At 33.1% G+C, this 18,204-nt stretch overlaps 2 protein-coding genes and 1 long non-coding RNA gene across 3 annotated transcripts; all 3 read right to left on the bottom strand.

Moving 5' to 3' along the window:
- Window positions 1-1,035: 1,035 nt before the first annotated feature.
- On the bottom strand, window positions 1,036-3,493 carry LOC125186276. The gene is made up of 4 exons (XM_048082631.1): window positions 3,239-3,493; window positions 3,012-3,094; window positions 1,422-1,477; window positions 1,036-1,324 (listed from the first exon to the last, which is right to left on the bottom strand). Exons 1-4 carry the CDS (start codon window positions 3,408-3,410, stop codon window positions 1,246-1,248), a joined length of 390 nt encoding a protein of 129 aa, XP_047938588.1. The 5' UTR covers window positions 3,411-3,493; the 3' UTR covers window positions 1,036-1,245.
- A 455-nt stretch (window positions 3,494-3,948) lies between these two features.
- On the bottom strand, window positions 3,949-4,700 carry LOC125187712. Its single transcript, XR_007170654.1, has 3 exons — window positions 4,597-4,700; window positions 4,195-4,500; window positions 3,949-4,082 (listed from the first exon to the last, which is right to left on the bottom strand). It is a non-coding gene; the product is annotated as an uncharacterized LOC125187712 (long non-coding RNA).
- A 6,934-nt stretch (window positions 4,701-11,634) lies between these two features.
- Window positions 11,635-14,762, bottom strand: LOC125186888 (potassium channel SKOR-like). Its single transcript, XM_048083372.1, has 11 exons — window positions 14,472-14,762; window positions 14,125-14,413; window positions 13,711-14,050; window positions 13,336-13,631; window positions 13,179-13,259; window positions 13,008-13,106; window positions 12,714-12,932; window positions 12,451-12,639; window positions 12,286-12,361; window positions 11,912-12,206; window positions 11,635-11,842 (listed from the first exon to the last, which is right to left on the bottom strand). Exons 1-11 carry the CDS (start codon window positions 14,681-14,683, stop codon window positions 11,731-11,733), a joined length of 2,208 nt encoding a protein of 735 aa, XP_047939329.1. The 5' UTR covers window positions 14,684-14,762; the 3' UTR covers window positions 11,635-11,730.
- Window positions 14,763-18,204: the final 3,442 nt, after the last annotated feature.

Below are 18,204 nucleotides of genomic sequence, written 5' to 3'. Positions count from 1 at the left end.
AATAGATTATAATAGAAAATACTGATTGTGAAGTCAGAATCGCAAGTTTAATTAATAGGCAGTTCGCCGAGTTCGCTCCAATAAACCTTGTAATATGCTACAATATGGTGACCGGATATAAAAGAGTTATGACGCTCCACTAGCTTTAAACACGACCAATCCTGTTGAAATTATCATGTTCCTAACATGCCAATCCGTAAGAATACAAAGTCAATAAAACTTGATCTAAACTCATTAATTTCGTATGTATCTGTGACGTGTTGAAAATTGTCAATTTTAGTTCTCTTATAGTTGTTTTCGTTTATTTGTTTTTAAGTAGCTAAGCTCGTGGACTTCTAGTATTTGAAATGAGTATACTTTGATGTTATTTTAATTGATTGTCCGAAATCTAGACCTTGTTTTATTTTAATAATTCCTATTCGCAGTGTTTAGCCAGTAATGGAATGAATTGTTGTACTTATTGTTACAAGACTTTAGATGAGACATGAGTAATAATACATGACTAATGACTATGAATAATTAAGGCATACGTCCAAATAACCAACGATGCAGAATTACTCCAGTGTGTAATCAACAATCTAAATGTTTTGAGAGAAGGTTTGTAGGAGCTTTTGTGATTATCCTAAAGTAACTTGAATCATAATTGGAAGCTGAATTTATGACTGAACTAACCGAAAAATCAATGAAACCAATACCCTTTAATTCTCTTCTTTCATTCTTTCAAACCAAGTTTCTATTTGCTATCTTTAGAGTTAAGAAGTTTAAAACCAGATTTGCATATTAGGATCTAAAGTCTCCCAGGGTCACCACATCTCCGCATCGCCAAACATGCTACAACCCACTGATTGTGGCATAATTATTTTAGTGCTTATTTAAAATATATAAACAGCACAAATAATTTATATTTCCTTCATTACTTATATGTTTATATTGATTTTTGTGAACCACAGTACACAAAATCGAAAAATTGCGCGTGTATCAAAACAGGAACTATACTTCTGAAAGTGGGGGTCGAAACCCCATCTGCAAAATACAAGCGTGAACCACGAATTTATATATCTGTATCGGCAGGGAAATTTTTAGTGATCAAACTAGTTATGTTTACGATATTACAGATACACATATGATCCCAACAACAACGAGTTCCGAGCATACACAACTCAAACAGCCATAACAATCACATGAACAGAGGAAACAAGAGCCGTCATGAAAAAGTTTTGTATAGCAAAGCTACCGTTTTTTTATTTAATCCTTCTTCTCTCTCTTCTCCACTTCCTCCAAGCGTTCAATCTCCTTGTGATAACTGCAGATGCGGTAGATACACCTGCAATAGTATTGAGAAGCCTCCATGTGAGGATACAGAAGCAAAAACTCAATGAAATCAGATAATAACTTGGAAATGCAAAAAAAAGTTGTTTTACCAGTAAAGGAAGCATGCAGCTAAACACAAGATCACATTTCTCTGAGCCTTGAAGAACTGCATCTCATCGTTGACAACATAATCAATAAAGTGAATTGCAAAACAAAAATTTTATAATCCCAGCCTAAAACATTGCGAATGGATTCAAAATTTAAATGATTGTGCAACAGAACTCGCTGTGAAAGGCTCTCTATATATAGTCGATGCTATCATGACTTATTATCCCAGCATAAGTGAAGACCAATTTCTAGGGGAGCACACATTAAGCATATAGATTTACATTATACATTCTTTTAGGATAAACAATCAATAAAGCAGAACTGACAATAAACGGAGAAAGTGATTAACAAAACCAGTAAGACTAGGTTATCAAGAGCTACCAAAGAGATAGATAGGAATAAGAAACACAAAATAGGAGAAAGTTTAAATGAGATGCGTCGGCACCATGATGCTGGATTACATCTTGCTCCATCATTTTTAGGATCCATTAGTCTGAATGTAGATACAAAAGATACAGGCACATACAAAACAAATTCTAGCAGAGTTGAAAGCAAGTGAGCTGGAGACCAGTAAAGCTGCATATAGAGGATATTTCATTTAAATACTATAACAGCTGGTTCATAAAAATCTAAGTCTGAGATTGATGAAAAATATTCATTTCTACTAGGTGTGTGTGTATCAAAACATCTCAAAAAAATTTGAAGCATACAAAAGAATGTTTTGAAGCATAATAAAAAAAAAGATAATTAGGCATATGATTGATAGAGTGAATGGCATATAAAATTAAGCAAACAGCAAATGGTGATAAACATAATCACTCTTTAACATAACAACAGGAATTCCTCGTGCCCAGCAGCAACGAAAAAGCTGGCTCAACAACATATGACCTTCACCTCTAACCCAATATCGATACTATCGTACATGCACAAAAGAATCTAAATATTTAGGACACTCTGCTTTGTTATTATAGATTTAATTACTACTATCGGCTGCAAAATAAGACTTATTCAGCGAGCCCTGAGCAGCCATCCACCGCACAATATGTTCGTATTACCGAAGTGATTGCTACCATCACTATCAGCTTCATACGTCCATTAAGCTGTAAGAATCTCATGTTTCACTATTCACCCCTACCCCAGTGTCGCTCACAGCCACTTTGATCACTTAATGCGATCGATTGAATCAGGCATACGCTCAGAAATAGATTCTTGAACAAACAGATACTTCTTCAACTCAAGGTCCACACTCCACATGGTACAAAACTACAAACAAAAACAATGCTATAAGAACTAATCTAATATCCACTTTTGTTCACCACGTTATTTTATTAAGTAAAACAGTCTCAGTTTATGCAATTCAACTAATATACTACTATGTGTTACCTAGTGTAGTTTTTCAACTACGATGCTGCGGTACAAGCATAACGAGGGTTTGATTTCAGCTGGATCGACTCAAACGAAACATCACCAAGAACAATAAAAAAATTTTCATTATTACGTTCTTAAAATTGAAGCAAAGAAAAAGTATAACCCAATGTCTAAGTTCAGAATAAGAATATTTTATTTCCCCAAAACAAAGAAATTGTAATTACCGCTCTCTCATAACGACTCCTCTCAGCCGCAGTGCAGGTCTCGCCACTACATTTCAGGCGATGCTCACTCTTCCAGTATATATCTAAGATCAATTCAAACAGAAAGAAAATTAGAAAACAAAACAATAAACCCCTAAAAAAACTTACTATGTAAATTACAAAAAATAAAAACCCAAATATGACGGAAATCGGCAAACTCATCCCCAAAAGGCGAAGAAATTGAGTACCTAGGAGCTGAAAGGCGGAGAAGGGTACGATGAATAGCGATGGCTGCACAATACGCGATATGAGCGATGAAATTCGCGACTGTATCGCTTTGGGCGCCGGTAGCGTGAGGATAACCGCGATCGCTGCCTCAGCTGCCACGACGTAGGCCAGAATCATCCATTGCAGCGCCATTTTTCGCTTATAATTGTGTTGAACTCGTCTTCTTCTTTTCTCCCTTTACGTTTTTGAGCCTTGAAATTACCAGTGATCTTTGGTTTATTACGCCGACAAATGTTAATAGTAGCTGCCAAACTGTACCTACCATTCTACCGGTTTATCGGGCTGGGCCATATACTTTAGGCCCGGCATCGATAGGGGCCGGGCCGAAAAGTTCTATTTTCATTTCGTACGGCCCAAACATTAGGTATTTGAGATTCCCAATTTTTAAAGAAGTTCCATATTAATGGTGAGCTCAAAATCCACTTCAAATCATGCATGAGCTCTCAAACTTCTACATCCAATTACTTGGTCTAAAATGAATAATTCAATGAAGATACTAGTATTTGCAAAGCTATAACGAGATCTTTAAAATGCTACTCATATTTTGGGCTTTCCTAATTAGACACATGAAAAACTCGAACAACGTAACGTATTTATGAAAATATTGATGGAACTAGCAAGAATATTTGATATAATACAGCCATTTCCTATATTATGGTGTCAACGATATTTAACAAACTACAAAAACTTTGATTTCTTCTCCTAACTAGCTTGCCTAAAAAAAGCAAGCCTCAAAGCAAAATTGGTCCATCTAGAAGTAGAATGCATGCCTCGTTCTTGGAAATTCAGAATCGTCTGCAATGCCTGAGATCAAATAGTTGAAATGGTGAACTAAGATCAAATAGGAGACGATACATATCAATATCATCAATAGCGTTTATTGATTTGTTAAAACAGAACATGCTACAAAATTGACCTAGAGTCTCTTATCTTGGTATGAACCCTAGACGTTGTTTGCCTTTCGATGGTCGGAAGCCGGTTCACTTGCTGCCTGCTGCCTTCTTGCCTGAATGCTGTGCCCATGCACATATTTATGTTCGGAATCCGACGTTTCAATTTCCTGGATTTCATCGATTTTGGAGCCATCTTCCTCGGACAACGATAGGAAAGACATCATCAAAACAAGATTGATCCCTGCAACAACAGGCGTCTTCGTTTCACCATTTTCTTTGTCGTCGACACGCTTAGTATCTTCTTCCAAATCATCCATTTCATCTACAATCTGCCAATATTCATCGTTGTAATGCTTTCATTTGTTAATTACCCTATTTAGCCAAACAAATATACAATATATGATTATATCTGTAGAGAGATTTACCTTTTTGGAGAATATCTCAGAGGAGAGATTTTTGTTTTTAGTCCCCCTCTGAATTTATTTTCCTATTTTATGTTTCAGAAACTGAGATGGAAGAGGTTATATGAACTTTAGAAGATAAGACTGCATAAAATTGTAGTACCAAAATTAAGCCAGTGGTGAGAAATTAATGTACAAGGTTTATAATATAATTAGCTTAATTTGTTTTCTTGGTTTTCCATTACTTATGATGATATAGTAGTATATGCTTTCTGTATTAGTCTGTGCCACAAATAAAGTTGCTAGTATGAGTTTTGAGGGTACTCAAATTGAAACTTGGACAAATTTTGGTAAAATTATCTTCTAACTGACTCTGATGGAAATTAAATGAGGAATTTATTATTATCAATTAATGGCACAAGAAATGATATAAATAATCTAACACGTTGGAATGGAAAAAAAAAAGAGTAATCAGTTTGTTGCCATGGTGCGGTCGAACTTTGTTATTGATATTAACTAGTGTTAACACCCATGCTATGCATGGAACAAAAGAATTTAAAAAAATAAATATAAAATAAAATTAAAATAAATATAAAATATGTGTAAGTAAAGACTAAAAAATAAAATCAGATAATTTGAAAATCCTACATACAATATCTGGACGATCATCTAATTTTAGTCTCTTAACTCCAAGAAATCTACTCCCTCCGTATTCAAAAGATATAAACATTTAAAACGGCATTGGTTTTAATACACAATTAGTAAAGTAAGTGAGAAAAATTGGTAAAGTAAAAGAGAATAAAAGAAAATTGAGTAAAGTAAGAGAGAAAGATAAAAAATAGTGAAAGTAGAGTTGGTAGATTGTAGGGTCCATGTCCTAAAATAGAAAGATTCTAAAATTTCTATTTTTTAGGAACGACCCAAAATGGAAATAGTTGCTATTTTTAAAAAACGGAGGGGTAATAATCTCTGGCCACTTCGGATTACATGTAAATGTAATAAACAAATTTGGATAACCAATCCATCTATAAATAGCCATCGCATCTTGATAATTTTGGATCATATATCTTGCACCACCAACAGAACTGGAAGGCAGAATGATTGATTTACCATGCATCGAACCATTTGTCTCACCTCGCAGTACAACCTCCACCAAACCACTATACATCATAGCACATAATTTTTTTTGCTAGGTTCTAACAAACAGTAGATGACCAGTCTCAAGCATAGTATAAGCGTCAACAACAAATTATTGGAATAAATCAATATTTAATTTGACTCTACACATTAAAGTACTTTCAATCAAATAGAAAAATTCAAATACACTTTAATTATAGAAAATGTTTTAGTAAACAATATAATAATAGAATCAAATGTAACATCAACGTCATCATTACAGAACAGTAGTATATAATTTTGTCTCTTGAAAATAAAACATATATTTGCCCATGACTAAAAACATGCATTTTAGAAATAGGCCAACATGTGCAAGCAAATACTAAAATAACCTAAAATTTCCACAATTAATATACTCGCTTTAGCATAATTTAAGTCAATAGATAATAGTACTTATAGGTATATATCTTGAATAAAATATGATTAATAATTTAATTATTATATACTTATATTATATCGACAAATATTTACAATAATTTAATTATATCACAATAAATTTAGTTTACCAATCAATAAAATAAAAACCCTTAAAATTGAAACTGTAATGAGTATTTATTATAATGACTTTGGCATACCCGAAAGGAACAAAAAATTTGTTTGGTTTGTTTGGTTTATTATAATTAAAATAAAAAGTAATAATGATATTTTATAAAATATTAAATTATAAAAGTATATTAAAAAGATTTGATGAAAGCATAATCAAATATACCTTTAAAAATATAAATTATAAACATTTATTATAATAATTTTTTAACAAACTAATTTTTTTCAGTGACAGGAGTACTATAAGCATTTTATAATTAAATATAATTAGTGTCACAGACCTTACTATAAATTAGTTCTCGAATAATTAAAAATTAACTATATATATACACTGAAATAAATATTCAAATTTCACAGTAACTCAAAACGTTTGAAATTTTAGATTTGATATTTATATATATTTAGAGCTAGTAATTTTTCTAACAGAATATAATTAGTAATATAAAACTTACTATAATTAATTTCTACAATCAATTGGAAACTAACTCCATAAATACATCAGTCATCAAATGAATATTCAAATCTCACTATAATTATAAAACGATCACTTTTGATATTTTAGGTTTGGCATTTTAATTTTTTTCAATATTAATATATAATTTTTTATTTACTTATAATCAGCTAAGTTTTTTTATACTTACAGTTTTACAAAAACATACTCCCTCCGTCCCATTGAAAATAACTCACTTTCCTTTTTAATTTATCCCAACTAAGATGACCCATTACTTAAAATGGAAACACTTTTATCTCTACTTTATTCTATCTCTTACTTTACTCTCTCCTCTCAACACACAAAATAAAGTTGCATAAAATCATGTGCCGCTCAAGAAAGGGATCATCTTCTTTGAGATGGAAGGAGTAGTACTTACTAATATGAATTAGTACAAAATTATTAATATCACTATTAATCGTCCCAAGTCCCACCACCCAAATTAAATCCCCGTTACTAAAAAAAGAGAATATCAATTAGTACAAAATTATTACTATCACTATTATTATTTATTATAGAATATACATGAAACAAATCCCAATTTTACTACATAAATTAATAGAGTGAACTACAAAAATGGTCCCTGGACTATGGGTTTATCTCGCCCATAGTCCCTGGACTTTAAAAATATCGCCAGTAGTCCCTGGACTAAGGGTTTATCTCGAAATTGGTCCTTTTGGCTTTTTTTGGTACGAAAATACCCTTTGATATTATTTTGGGGGGTTTGGGCAATTTGGTCTTTTTACACTTTTAACATTTTAAATCTGATATTATTTCAACCATGTACTAACTTTGATATTATTTCAAATTTATCATCCTTTTTCCCTTTTGTCATCCTTCACTTTGTTTCTTTATTTCAATATTTGATTTAATTTTACAAAATTTTAAATTTTAATTTTTAAATATCAATAAATTTTTTTAATTATAAAAATTATTAAATAGCAAAAATTAATAGTTATAATCAATATTTGATAGTGTATAGTCCTATGTAATCAATAAGGTATGACAACGCCTTAGTTTTAATCAATATTTAATACAGTAGCTTTAATCATGATGGAAAAATAAGAGTTATTCTATTTAGCCTCCGTTCGGTTGTTATAATTGCTTGTGATTAAATATTATGAAGTTGACTAAAAATTTGATCCTACTTAAAAATTTTATATAGGAGTATTTTTGTTGAAATTTTCTAGTAAATTTTGATTGTTTTCAAATTAATAAACGAAAATTATATTAGTCTTACATTAGATGCATATTTATTTCAGAATAAATTGTGTTATATAATCTATTTATAATTAAAGCTACTGTATTAAATATTGATTAAAACTAAGGCGTTGTCATACGTTATTAATTACATAGTACTAAACACTATCAAATATTGATTATAACTATTAATTTTTGCTATTTAATAATTTTTATAATTAAAAACATTTATTGATATTTAAAAATTAAAATTTAAAATTTTGTAAACTTAAATCTAATATTGAAATAAAGAAACAAAGTGAAGGATGACAAAAGGGAAAAAAGATGATAAATTTGAAATAATATCAAAGTTAGTACATAGCTGAAATAATATCAGATTTAAAATGTTAAAAGTGTAAAAAGACCAAATTGCCCAAACCCCCCAAAATAATATCAAAAAGTATTTTCGTACCAAAAAAAGCTAAAAGGACCAATTTCGAGATAAACCCTTAGTCCAGGGACTAATGGCGATATTTTTAAAGTACAGGGACTATGGGCGAGATAAATCCATAGTCCAGGGACCATTTTTGTAGTTCACTCAAATTAATATTTAATCTAACCCTAATACTTCTTCACACACAAGAGCCGCCCCCCTCTCTTTCCAATTTCTCTTTCTTTTCCCAATTAAATCTGCTACTATCACCGCTCCTTCCGCCCTGCATCGCCGGTTCATCCGTCGTACCTCACGCTTGCTTGCTTCACCTATCTCACCAACCTCGGCCAGCCGCCACCTCCGGCAATTCTCTCGGTCAACCGCCTACCGTTTCCGCTACTTTTTTTTTCTCCTTCGTCTACTTTTCTTCTTCTCGCCATTGTGTCATATCTCTCTCGGTTTCACGCCCCATCCTAGTTATTGCCGCCGCGGCCCCGACAGCCACTGCACCGTCACTCTCTGTTCCTTCATGCCGGCGTTACCCTTGTTCACGGTGAGAAATCTCTCTCTTAATTCTATTCATGTTTTACAGAATTTGTAAAATAAACTAAATATTTTGGTCTTCAAATTTTCAGAAACGGGTAGATATAAAGATACTACCTTTGTCTGTCGCCGGAGTGATCGTCGGATTCTGGGCTGAATCATTCCGAGATAGGCACTGCATCAAAAAAATTAGTTTACATTAGTTCACATAAATAAATGAATAAATGCAGTCTCAATTGATTGCACACCTATTTATCAGTGTTTCAAAACTTGTTTGGGAAGTCTCTGCAATGCATTTGATTGGACCATTAATTTAGCCACTGTTTTTTTTTCATCAATAGTTTTATATTTGTATAATTAGTATTAGTATTGGTGGAGGAGATAGATGTAGTATAGGGGGGCATTTGAATATGGATATAAGTAGAGTGAACTACAAAAATGGTCCCTGGACTATGGGTTTATCTCGCCCATAGTCCCTGGACTTTAAAAATATCGCCAGTAGTCCCTGGATTAAGGGTTTATCTCGAAATTGGTCCTTTTGGCTTTTTTTGGTACGAAAATACCCTTTGATATTATTTTGGGGGGTTTGGGCAATTTGGTCTTTTTACACTTTTAACATTTTAAATCTGATATTATTTTAGTTATGTACTAACTTTGATATTATTTAAAAATTCTCATTCTTCTTTCATTTTGTTATCCTTCACTGAATTTTTTTTTATTTCAATATTGGATTTAATTTTATAAAATTAAATTTAATATTTAGATTTTTAAATATCAATAAATTTTTTAATGAAAACTATTAATTCATGGACACTATAAATATTGATTAAAACTATTAATTTTTGTTATTTAATATAATATTCAATTGAATTGAAGAAGTACAGAAAAATAATATTAATCATGATGGAAAAATAAGAGTTATTCTATTTAGCCTCCGTTCGGTTGTTATAATTGCTTGTGATTAAATATTATGAAGTTGACTAAAAATTTGATCCTACTTAAAAATTTATATAGGAGTATTTTTGTTGAAATTTTCTAGTAAATTTTGATTGTTTTCAAATTAATAAACAAAAATTATATTAGTCTTACATTAGATGCATATTTATTTCAGAATAAATTGTGTTATATAATCTATTTATGATTAAAGCTATTTAAATATTGATTAAAACTAAGGCGTTGTCATACCTTATTGATTACATAGTACTATACACTATCAAATATTGATTATAACTATTAATTTTTGCTATTTAATAATTTTTATAATTAAAAAAATTTATTGATATTTAAAAAATAAATTTTAAAATTTTGTAAAATTAAATCTAATATTGAAATTAAAAAAAAAAATTCAGTGAAGGATAACAAAATGGAAGAAGAATGATAATTTTGAAATAATATCAAAGTTAGTACATAACTAAAATAATATCAGATTTAAAATGTTAAAAGTGTAAAAAGACCAAATTGTCCAAACCCCCCAAAATAATATCAAAGGGTATTTTCGTACCAAAAAAAACCAAAAGGACCAATTTCGAGATAAACCCTTAGTCCAGGGACTACTGGCGATGTTTTTAAAGTCCAGGGACTATAGGCGAGATAAACCCATAGTCCAGGGACCATTTGTGTAGTTCACAATTATGGATATGGGCCCTTTTCCACTTTTCCCGTTGGTTTCAACCTTTGTAGTTAAGAAGTATAGATATTCAATACTACACTTTAGGAAAAGGAGAGAAAAGAAGAAAAAGAAGATTAACAGTCTGTTCTCTCTTTTCAAACTACCATCATTACATAGAGAAGAGAAGAAGATGAGATGGCAAGCATGGGATAGATAGAAAAAGGTGTCATGAGCATGAGAGGCTACAAAGCCTACTTATTCTGAACTCAGTTTTTTATAATAATAAAGGTATGTCATTCTTTCTTTTTTATGGTTGCACATTCATCCTATGACTCTACACATTCTATCATCTATTATTAATACAAAAATATTAATCATATGCTTATTACAAATTCTACACATTCTTTCTTTTTAGTTGAGGTACTTATTAGTTACAAATTTTTATAAGTCATTAATGTTTGCTTTGATTTTTCATGTTGTAGGTAATTAGAAGGTCAATTATATTTTGTAAACAATATTTAATACAATAGAAATTTACTAATGATGTGTATTTAATTTTTCAGGATGGCTTGCAAAGAGGCTTAAAGGATAATGGAATGCTTTGGCAGATTAGAATAAATATATATTGCACTCTTAAATATTGTAATAGAGTAAAAATAGGCCTTCATGATAACATATATAGGCCTGCTGCCTCTACACATTTTTCCAGAATGGCCGAAAATTGTGCAAAAAATAAAACATGATATAGAATATTAACATAAAATGGTGCAAAAAAAAAACGCAAAAAGCAACAGTGGTAATGCACATTTTCCCGCCAAAAAGGGCAAAACTGGTATTAAAAAAATTTCTCCAAAACTCTCACTTTATATATTGATAGATATTGACTCATGTTGGTTTTAGTGTATGAGCAACACTGTTATAAGTACATTGTATTGCAAGAAATACAAGCATTCATCACAAGTTAATCTATTGCTACTACAGAAGCGAGTATTCTGATAAATTCTGATATATCACGATAATACCATTTCTTATTTTAATCTATGACTTATAAATCATTGTATACGTATTTTTGGTATAAGATGAGAGTCATTTGCATCTATAATTTCTCGAAATTGTGATAAAGGTTGTGTAGTAAATGATTTATGTATAAATCCACATATTTTGGCACATTCCCACATCTTATTATCAGATTGCAGGAGAAAATTCAGTCATCTGAGTACGTTTTGCATCTTCCAACAATTGAACTAGTTTATGATCTCCTCCTACTCGAGCCTCGTCTAATGGAGTTCTACCCCATCTGCACACCACCAACAAATATATATAGATAGATCAATACATAGATGAAACACGAGATGTACATATATACCTGTCTGTTGCGAAGACGCTGGCTCCATTTTGCAAGAGCACAACAGAGACTTGAAACAAGCCCTCTGCAGCAGCCAGGTGCAGAGGTGTCTGAAGATTATAATTCTTGGAGTTGGGATTTGTTCCATTTCCCAAAAGCCTTGTAACAAAATCCAACTCATTTCTAGCAACAGCCTCGCACAGACAAATCCCAGGCCTCTCCACCTCCAGTGCAGCCCCCGCTTCTTCCAGCAGAGACGCCACACCATCATGCCCGTTCTTGATCGCCTCAAACAACGGGGTCTTTCCACAATTATCTACGCCGCCCAACAAATGTTTAGGACTGTCGAGTCTATGGAAATATATGGTAGATTAACTATACTATTTTTTTCGTACCACGGAGATTTATGTTGGCGTCAATCTGGATGAGGAACTGAACGATGTCTTCGTATCCCATGGCAGCAGCACGATGCTGCAACAAGCCATGCATAACATATCTCACTTAAATTCTATCCAACGTACATGAAAAAGTAGTTGGATCGAGATATGCAGATTAAGTACCAAAGGTGATTGTCCATGATAGTCTGTTTTGTTAGGATCTGCCCCGGCTTCAACCAAATGGCGCAAACGATGCAGATCACCGTCGTTAGCTGCACAGTTCAACCTCATGGCCAGCTCAGATTCACATCTCTCAATCTGCACGGCCATGGCAGATTCCAGTATCTTCTTCCGGAGATGATGCTCTCTTCCCTGCACATCACACACCAAGTAAGTCATGAGACGCAGGCCACTTCATATATTCAAGACCATCATCACCAACTCACGTGAAGCAAGTTATCGATGATAACACGCCCATCGGCAAAGTGTATCTCGATGACTTGTATGAGAGATTGCTTGTCCACACGCAGCAACCTAGACAGCTCTGATGCACGTACAGTCCTCGCCTCTGGGATGCTGCACACAACAGAGATGTCACCTATTGAACTGTTAACCGGTATGGTGGCCGGAACAGAACCTTCTTCTTCCTGATTTCTCACTTGTTCCTGCAAAAATCCCCAACTCCTACAGTAAATAAATGGGGAGTAATACTTTTTCTTTACCATTAATTTGCTACTTACCAGTTTGCCATTACAAAGGAAATAGAGCTGATCACTGGTGGTTCCCTCTTCGACTATCACTTCTCCCGGAAGAAAGAACTCTTCGTGCACTTTGATCGCCTACACATGAAGCCAACCAATGAATGTGTATGCAAGTTTCATTCAACCCGAGAAAATTAATGTACGTCTTACTATTTTCTTGATGAATCCATCCGAGCAACCATTAAACAGAGGAACTTGTCTGATGTTGGGTTCATACAGCTTGTTCGAAATCTGCAAACTAATTATCAATGGAGAGGCCACAATTCGAATTTGATATATAGATATAGTCAGAAGGAGTGTCCCTGACCTTAGCTCTTAGAGCAAGTGGGAGATCCTGAAGAGCAGAAGCGTCGCTGTAACTGCTCTCGTACTGCAACCGGACATGTCCCTTGATCTCCTTGCCTATGCTCTTACCTAACTTGTTTCTGTTCATATATTTTATAAGCTCTGCCATCTTATCTCTGAACCTCTCTGTTTTAGACCCTTTCACGATCAATGCTGTCATGTTTCCGAGCAAGTAAGCCCCTAGGATCATGTCGAGCGACACATACAACATCACAAATATCATCTCCCTCGTGTTCACAGCATGGATCTCACCATAACCTGTCACAGGTATAAAAGTAATCGAGAAAATGTACACACAAATCGATTATTGTTTTAAGCAGTGGGAAGAAGTAGTCACCAACGGTAGCCATGGTGACGACGGCAAAATACAAGGCGGTTATGTAACGAGTCCAGAGATCAATGTGGCGGAAGTCTGCATAGCTGTAGTCGCCTAACTGCAAGCTGCCGATCCAGGTGTGGCCTTCCTCCGACGGAGGAAGAGTCGTCGCCAGATAGTAGAATATGCAAGCGGCGGTGTGCGTGCAGTATAATTCAACCACGAAAAGCTTCACGATTCGTGTGAAGAGGTAGTTGATGCGCGTGTCCTTCTCCAGTTTCTCGAAGAAATCTGTAACCCTAACTGCTCTGCTCAGCCGGATCCACAGCATATACCTCACCACCTCCTTTCTTCCACAGCTCTGATCAATTCATGTGATAATGTAAGTAATCTGATTGAAATTACGCAATCGGAAAGGTTTAATTGAGATTTTACTCTGTAGATAACATCCCAGGGCAAGCATCCGAGAAGATCGATGAGAAATCGAGATTTGAGGTAGCGGAGGGCGATGAGGTGGCGGTGGTAGACGAGGCAGTAAGAGTGTGGATCGGTGTAGGCGACGAAAAAGGAGATCCAGATGTCGAGGAAGAAGGTGAACTGGCCGGCGACGTCGAGAAGGAAGAGATTCTCCGGCAGGCCTCGGAAGAAGGCGAATTCGAGCGGGGTGAAGAAGGAGGAGTAGATTGCCCATATCAGGATGAAATGTGACCAAGCAACGTACCACCTGCAATTAATATCACACTCATAAATTCATCCATTTTTCGATTGAATAAACTCTCTACCTGTTATCGGGACGGATGATGAATCCATGCGATTGAGAATGGCGGAAGTTGAAGGAAGCTTGTGAGGAGTAGTTTCTGAGAAGGTTGAAAGGATGCTTGTTTCTCCACGATTTGGAGGAGTCGTCGAGATCTTCGATGCTGTAGCGCTGTTCATCAGTTTCGGAGTCGTTGTCATCGTCTTCTTCTCTTGCTCTGTTTCTACTCCTTTCCATCTGCTTCTTCTACACTGTTTAATTTGCAGATATGGTTGTGTTGTGTTCACTTATTCATTTCTACCATAATTCATTTTTTGTTGTTATATGGAGTATATATATACATATATTAGTTGTTATCGAATTCGATCATTCCTGATGCGTTGACATGATGGGGGTAACTTGTTTGCTTCTTTACTTCACGTGCATGGTATCCCTGAAGTAAAAAAAAAATGGGGATTTATCAATCCTAATATTGATTTATTAAATAATAGGAGTATAAATAAAATTAAATGGTAACCATTACTGAATTGTGTAGAAAATTGAAACAGGATCCAAAGAGGCATTTTTTGGTGTCACGAGTTTCTCATTTTCACATTTCTACTCTGACAAACTACACATAACACACACAAGAGATGCGTAAAAACACATACATACTATAAATGAGTCAAATGCACACACGCACCATGATTATCCAGATTCGGGAAGCTGCTTCTCATTTTTATAAGGACAAATTTGTTGAAATGATAATAAACAATTGGTTAAAAGTTAAAACAAAATATACTTCAAATTTCAAGTGTAATTTATTTGTCCCTCCACCCTCATTAAGTTTGTAGGTTATTGAACTACAGTATAATGTAAATTTTTAATCTAGTGTACTTTAAAAGCAGCAGTTACAATTTTCATAAACATAACATAACATGACATAACATATAGGTTTTGAAGTGCGGGTAACATAAAGAACACCCGGTCACAAAATTGTTCATTATTAGATTTTTGCCGGGAACTTTACGTTTTAACTCTCGCCAGTCTGATATAATAGTAGTACTACTAAATAGAGATATTATGTTCATTTCTAACATTATATGATACGGAGTTACTATGAACAACAGAACAACTTTCTTTCAATAATTGAAGTAACAGAGTAAAGTTAAATTGATGCTACTAAAAAGTTAGTAAAAAATACTGATGTAGTAATTATTTTTTTAACAAGGATATCAAATTGGCATAAGCGTCGAAAGCTCTTGCCGACAGTCGGTCTGGAATTTTACTAATAATAGGGTTAAACAAAATAATGCCAACTCTATCTTTAAATAGTAGTCACAAACCAATACTATTAATACCATTTTACTCTTGGTAATATTGCAATAAAATAAGCTTAAAGAAAAAGACAATAAAAGTATACTATAATTACTAAAAGTTAGGTCCCTAAAATAATGTTTTAGGTCTGTAAACTTGAAAAGAATATCACTACGGGTGTTTAGAAAATTATTAATCATATTTTAAGTCAATCCCTCAACTTTTTCTTTTCTCATTTTGCCCAACAATGAAGACATAACTGATCTAAATTCATTAGTATTTATGAATTCAAATTTAACATTAAAGTTTACAATGTAGTACTTACCTTTTAACTTTCAATTTATACAAGTCAATGAGTCATGTTTTATAAAAGAAAATTGAGTATGATAAATTAGACGGAAGTCCCTGATAGGAAAAATCTAAAGTTACCATTTGTTAATTGTTACCACCAAAATTAATTACTAAATTATAGTATATATCTAATGGGAGGAGAATCATATTCAGATAAATCTGGATAAGAATTGTTTGTTGATTTGTAAACAGCTTGGTTCCTTTGTCAATAAAGTTGCAATATTTCAGCGATTTGATCAAGTTCACCGTACATTCATTGGCCCATTGTTTAATATTCGAGCTTTTTAATTACTGTGTCTTATAATGATAGAACACCACTAATTAATATACTTGGGTATCTTACCCACAGAATTGGGTCCATTAATTTATCATGAATAAAGGCCGTTTACTGATTTTCCTTGTTATATTCGCTTATACAGTATTCAGACAGCTCCTGTGAGAGTGTGCAAGAGCTACAGAGGCAGAATATGTGGCGATATCGGAGGTGGTTATGCTTTATGGTTGGGAGGTTTGTGGTTCTACATTTGTATATTACTATCCTATATATGTGATAGTTCCCCACTAAAAATTAAATGTTTCACGAGAGAACCAAGCACAGGTAGTACTATCGTTTTGTTCGTGAAATTAATTTGTGGCTAAAGTCAGCACTCATGATATGTAAGAGCAGTTCATATTGATGGGCCGGACTATTGGGATTTTCATGTTGGGCCTTGGAGCCCATTAGGTTATCTATTACTTACCAATATGAGGGTTATGTGATTATCGTTGTTTCACTATCCGGTTTGTAAATTCTCTTTAATAATTATCTGGTGCATATTTTCGTTGTTTCGTGCGCCGGTTGTTTATCCATGTAAAATCAGGTGGTTATTTTTTTTTATTTAATTTTATGGTTTTGTTGTGGTGCAAAGTTTAACACTAGCTTAAGTTGATACTCCATTAAGAATAATGTATCTTGTTCCAAAATGCAAAATCAATGTTGTTCTAGCAAGAAAAGCCATATATAGAAGAAAGAAAGGTTATGGAGAATCTGATAAAGAATCAGATACCTTTCACTGAAAGAGAAATGCTTCATTTGGACAACAACTTGTCTGCACAGGAAATCCACAATCAACATTTTGATTAGTAGTACTACTTCATTTAGGTTCTTGTCTAATAACACTATCTAGCTACTAGAAAAATGCACATGCATCGATCTTAAACACTAGCTACTTCATTTATGAACGTTTTCTGTTAATTGTGATCACTCAGATCTACAGCACTGTGGACTTAATCTTCAGTCATTAGGTTTAATTATAATCTTATTTTTACCACATACATATTTGTTGAAAACTTGAAATTCTGTATTCCATATTGCAAGATGCCTACTTTTAGTGAAGATCTTTTCAAGTTGTAGTATAAATTATAGTGTAAATTTAGGGTTAATATGAAAATGAGTAAGATAGAGAGCTATGCACTTCCCTCAAAAAAAGGAATAAAGGTAACAGGCTGACAGTGACACAATTTTATTTCGTTTAAAAAGTTTGTTATAATTAACTAAAATCTATGTGACTATTAATACTTATTTTAGTTTATTAGGATTTAGGATCGACGCATTTGGCTACTAAATAACATCACTATTTAGAATAAATATTTAAATATAAGCATCCCATTCAACTTCTGTCTTCTTCGTTGAGTTACTATTACATTGTCCGGAATTGAGAACATGTTTAATTTTGTAATTAATTAACCATATATTAAACACAACGTTGCAAATTGTTTTTATAGTTTTTCCTTAGAATTGCACTCATAAATAATCATTGTATTCCATTGTAATATATATACTCTATGACATTTCATGAAATGAGTTGCAGAAAGTTGACACATTCAACTAAGTTTTTTTTTGTGGGGAATCTTATGGTACGATATACTTTTGTCATTATTTACATACACCTGTATTTGTATGCATTAAAATCTTTTCATTTATTCTTGGATAAATAACTCAAAGTATGAAAACTATACACTATACTACAAATTAAATAGTTAATTATTCCTGAAATTTACCAAATTAACCAATGAATTTTTTATATCGATATTCATTTAGCTGATGGTTAGACGAATAGTTTGTGGATTTT

Source organism: Salvia hispanica, chromosome 5 (genome assembly GCF_023119035.1).
Source record: "Salvia hispanica cultivar TCC Black 2014 chromosome 5, UniMelb_Shisp_WGS_1.0, whole genome shotgun sequence".
In the NCBI taxonomy this organism is placed as follows: Eukaryota; Viridiplantae; Streptophyta; class Magnoliopsida; order Lamiales; family Lamiaceae; genus Salvia; species Salvia hispanica.
The sequence above is the reverse complement of the archived record's forward strand: the minus strand, read 5'-3'. Positions and strand labels throughout refer to the sequence as shown.